At 36.8% G+C, this 5370-nt stretch overlaps 1 protein-coding gene across 1 annotated transcript; it reads left to right on the top strand.

Annotated features, from left to right (window-relative positions):
* The first annotated feature begins 1530 nt into the window (after positions 1 to 1530).
* On the top strand, positions 1531 to 4849 carry LOC122049133 (WD-40 repeat-containing protein MSI4-like). The gene is made up of 3 exons (XM_042610578.1): positions 1531 to 1788; positions 1873 to 1945; positions 4791 to 4849. The coding sequence occupies exons 1-3, from the start codon at positions 1657 to 1659 to the stop codon at positions 4817 to 4819; spliced, it is 234 nt and encodes a 77-aa protein (XP_042466512.1). The 5' UTR covers positions 1531 to 1656; the 3' UTR covers positions 4820 to 4849.
* The last annotated feature ends 521 nt before the right edge of the window (positions 4850 to 5370 follow it).

Raw genomic sequence — 5370 nt, 5'->3', positions numbered from 1 at the left:
TAGTTTGTATCGATTGGATCTTGAATGATTAATTGTGATTAGGGCTTAATTCTCACTACAACAAAATCGCTCATAGACATCAGTGGAACAACATCGGTTTTAGGCTAAAACCGAAGTCTTTGAGTATTTTACACCGGTTTTTCTAAAAACCGGTGTCTATGAGCGCAGATTTTAGCTCATAGACATCGGTTTTTTAGGCGATGTCTATGAGCGCCTTTTTTTTGGTTAATAGACACCGATTTTAACATCGGTTTTTAAAATCCGATGTTAATAAACCCCTTCTTAAATAATTTAATTTTTTCACCGGCCAAAATTTACAAAACTTCACAAAATTCCCTCCAAACCTAAACCAATATCGTGCCCCTTCTCTCAACATAAACCTAAACCTCAGCCTCATCTCCCTCTTCCCCTTCCGCCGTCTCGCCCTCGGAGATCTCGCCGTCGCCGTCCCCTTCGTCTGCAAGTCCTGGTACCGCGCCTCCCTCGACCCTAGCTGCTGGGGCCGCCTCAACTTCCGCTCCCTCGATTTCTCGCCATCGCCGTCCCCTTTGAACAGTGGGTTCATTTCCTCGTCACATCTCCCTGCCCGATTCCGCCGACCCTTCTCTTCTTTCCATTTTTCCCGAGTCGACAGAGCCACTCGTCGCGCCATTTCGCTGCCTAGCTGAGCTTCGCAGGCGGCGCCACAGCTGACGGGGCACAACGCGAGGACGAGTGGAGGCGAGACGAAGAAGAAAGAGGCAAGTGTATCTACCTGTGATAACTCGAAATCCATGAGGTATAGTGGGGTGGAAAACCTATAGAAAGTGAGGATTTGGTATGGATTTCGACTGGTTTTCTTCTGGTAAAGGCTTTGATTGTTCTTCCTGGAGATGTTTTGATTTACTTCTTTTGTAGACGCTTTCGATATGTTTTCCTCTTCTGTGGATGTGTTTGATTGGTTTTTCTTTGTATACGATTCGGGTTGGATTCTTCTCGGTGGGATGTGTTCTTGTTGGAGGTTTCGGTTGAAGGTTACTGCTTGGTTTGCGTATGTTACCCAAAATTGTTTGACAGTGATTTCTGATGTGTTCACAGTAGGTTTTCCTAGAGATTTTGGCTGGTGTTCGATGATTTGAGGTTGAGTTGTGTTGTGTTTTCCATGATGAACAAGTTGTAGAGAGTTGCACGTTACCTGTTTGTTAGAATGGGTCACAGAGAGGTCAGAAGTGATTCGAGCTTTCCTTGAAGTTTTGGTTCCTAATTGGAGGGTTTCGGAATGATTTAGAGTCGAATTTGTGTCTTCGTGAGAAGTTGATTTGAAATCTTTGGGTAATTTCCACTCAATGAATTTTCCCCTGCAGCATCGTTTACGGATTTCTTTTGATTTGGTTTCTGGTTTAGCTCACTTAGAATGTGATAGCAGATCAGGAAAATTAATGATGCATTGTCAGGACTGGTGGGTGGAAGACCTTTCTGTGCTAAAAATTGATCTTTATCAACGAGTTATCGCTGCAATGAGGAGAGCTGGTGACTACGTATATTCTTGATGTTTATTTGTTCCCATTCTATAACCTCTGCTGGTTCTTAGGCAGTATTTTGTTACTTTCTCCTATAAACATGATGTCTTGAGTTTGTGAGTCAGTGATTATATGCAGCCTTAGCATTTCTTTATCTATGATCATATTTTTTCTCAGGTTTGTTGATAAGTCTGTGCATATGTTTGATCAACGTAACCTAACTTCTGGTGGTGTTGGTGCACCAGTACACAAACTTGATGGTCACAAGGTTGCTGTTCTCTATGTTCAGGCATGCTATATTACTATATTATTAGCATTGGAATACTTCTGTTAAGTGCTGCTATAACTTACTGTCCTTTTAACTTTATTCCAGTGGTTTCTTGACAAAGCATCAATTTTTAGAAGAGCTGCTGAGGATGGCTTCCTCAATATATGGGATTATGAAGGTATTTGTTTATCTATAATGAAGGTTATGGAAAGTCATTTTCCCATATATTTTTTTGAAGCGAGTCTTTAAAGACAATAGAGGACCACACTCGTCTTCTGTCCATGTGATGATGCCATTCATGCCCAACACTAAAGGATTCTTTTTTTTTATGCCGATCAGCAATCTGTAGCAATATCACATAGTTGTATGCAGATCTAATGCTTAGATCATTCCTCTATGAGTTCAAGATTACTTTTTTTTTAACACCGATCAGAAATAAATCTACATATTTCCCAGAAAATAGAGAGGTTTCATCTTTCTAAGTGATATGAACTTGTTATCTCTGATAGTTTTTGTGATCATAACATAGACCATGGAAGAAATCTTCAAGAAATGAGTTTTTTTTTTATTTAATGGATCAGGCAAATAATTGTTTTGATATCTGAAATTGTTTTCTTCTTGTCCAATTGATTTACATAGATTTTTTCTTCTTTTAATAATTGATAGAAGATTGATTTTTCAAACCTTTGATAATGTGATATTCCATAATGAAACTCATAAAAGAGGAGCACAGAGATTATAGTCTTCATTTCCATGTGTTATTTATGTTTCCTAGTATTGTTATGTTCTTTGGAAATCTCCTTGTAAGAGTTTGCAAAAGTGTTCTGTTTGTCCATCCCTGAAGCCTTGTCCCTTTGAAGCCTAATGTCTAGCAATGGGTTCATCAAGGCCTCATATAATGTCATTGTGCATAAGAGAGATGCAAGTTCTTCTACAGTGTATTTCGATACCTTGCTCAGATACACTAGTTTTGAATAGCATATATAAATTTATGAAGAAATAGTGAAGCAAAATTTGTATAAGCTAAATAGCCTTACCGCGACATCTACATGTGTCAGGATGGGGAACTAATGAGAAGACACTGATCAACATTTTAGCGCATAGAAATGCCACCCAAAGAAAGCAGATTCAGTTGGCTTACGAGGAATTGTACAACGAGAGTCTCACCAAAAAGCTCGAATCAGAACTGAAAGGAAACTTTGAGGTGGTTATTTTTCTCAACCTTTATTGTCCAATGAATGTTTTTATCTGTAGGGGCAACATCATTTGCAGAAGCTAATATTAATTATTTGAAAAATTTATAAATGTGAAGAGATCGACATGAACTTAGATATGACTTGAACCAATACTATGAATGTAGGCGGAGCTTGTAGCCTACATGGTCCTTATATTTAGTTTTTTTTTTTTTTTGTATCGCAGTTTAGGAAGAAAGAAACTGATAGTTCATCATATGCATACCAATGCCAAGAATGACACTCAAGGATATCAAATTTTATAATTGGTGTCAAGGTCTCGAAATGTCGCATGTTGTGGATTTAGTGTTCTTGGTTAATTTGATTGTGAACTGAAACGAGGCAAATTGTGTGAAGCTGCAATTCTCATCCATTCTGCTGTTTTGAAAGAGATGTTCAGATGCATAACAGACATGGAAGAATCTGAATATTTCTTCAAGGGTTATGCATACAGGGAATAAGCTATAGGAGCCATGAGAAATGTTTTCATAGTGAGATGTAAGGTTAGCATTACTTCTGATGATTCATTTTCTTTCTTTTAAAATTATTATAATTAAAAGTTTAGTCTACTGCTTAGTATTATGTTTGGATCTCATACAATTTTAATTATTTTGTTTTATATTGGATAATTATACTTCTGTTCCCTTGACCTAGCACCAGAGCATGCCAGAGTTTACTTAAGAATAATTTTTTCCTGTAATCCTCTTGCACGCTTATTTGTGGAGTTGCAATAACAAGTTCCCCTTGTAGGCTGCAGCCTGCAGTCTTGATTCATATGATATCGCAGAGTTCCTTATTACCCTTATTACCCATAATACTATGAACTTAGATATGACTTGAACCAATACTATGAATGTGAAATCTCTTTGTTTTTATGATTTAACCCCTCTTCATTATTTTACTCACCTCTTTTGTTTTTACCTATATTCATGTTTTTCATTAATCAGATAGAGACCCCTAACTACATTATTTAGGCTACAAGCTCGACCTCTACCACATGGCTATAGGGAGGAAATGATCATGTTGATCCCTAATCTTATCCCTAGCCGATCATTAAACATTAAATGTGTGGGAATTTACTAGAATCTACTCCTACATGAAGCAAATGAATAAAAACTACAAGTAAAGTTTACCTACCCTGTTATGACTTCAGAAGAATATGCTGAATTTTCCATGTATGTTGGCCTTTAATATAGAGGGCTACAAGAGGATTATATCTTAGGTCAAGACACTCCAAATCCATCATAAACCAAAGGGAAAATAGTTTCTACTTACTAGAGGATTGAATGGACCCAAAAGGAAGCTCTAACTTGCTGTTTTGGGTGTTGAACTAAGGAGGCAGCTGCCTTCTTGCCGCATTCCTTGCTGCTGTGGTTGGTAGCAGAAATCACAGAAAATAGGGGGCTTAGTGCAGGATATTCAGGATACCAAGATGGCATCAGAGGTAGTACAATAAATAGTATATCTCTTCATCAGAGGTAGCTTTGTTCTTCTATGCTTCACTAGATTTGTTGTGTAGTCATATTTCTTTGTTCAACCATTATCATGCCTAGTAAGTTGTATGATGCTGTCGGTTCTTATCAATCTGTACACTTGAATTAGAAGGAGCAAATTATCTATGTTATATTCTAAGCAGCATATACTAAGTGTCATATATGAAAGTTTTAGATTCTATGTTATATTCGTTATCTTGCACAGCAGCCTTTAAAAACTCAGTATTCTATTTTATTTGATACATGTACACATTTGTTTTAGTTATTTGACATATGGTGGATTTATGTGTTTTTACAGTTTACAAATCTCAAGTACTCCAGAGTTGAAATTGATGAAGTGCGGTTCGAGTGGGCTGAATGCATGCTAGATTACATTTGAAGTGCGGTTCTACCTTGATGTGTTAAAAGAATGTTCTACCTTAATTTTGATATTTATTAGCTAGCTTTTGATGTAAAAAGAATGTTTGGGTATTTTATGGATATTGTTGTAAGAAGATTATTTATATAATTTGTGAATATTTGTGTATTTTATGGATATTATTGAATGAAGAATATTTGTACAATTTGTGAATATTTGTGTATTTTTTTTTTGTTATTGTCGGTTTTAAAATCAAATCTGTGCTGTTAGAAAAAATACATATTACATCGGTTTTCCACCGATGTAAAACCGGTGTTATAAAGTAATATTACATCGGTCATTTACCGCTGCCAAAACTGGTGTTATTAACATACAATATTACATCTGTTTTACACCGTGTATGAAACGGTGTCGTTAAGTGATACTACACCGGTTAATAACCGATTCGAAAACCGGTGTCGTTAAGTGATACTACACCGGTTTTAACTCGATGTCTAAAATGGCAGACTTTTAACATCGG

This window comes from Zingiber officinale, chromosome 2B (assembly GCF_018446385.1).
Source record: "Zingiber officinale cultivar Zhangliang chromosome 2B, Zo_v1.1, whole genome shotgun sequence".
Classification (NCBI taxonomy): domain Eukaryota; kingdom Viridiplantae; phylum Streptophyta; class Magnoliopsida; order Zingiberales; family Zingiberaceae; genus Zingiber; species Zingiber officinale.
The sequence above is the reverse complement of the archived record's forward strand: the minus strand, read 5'-3'. Positions and strand labels throughout refer to the sequence as shown.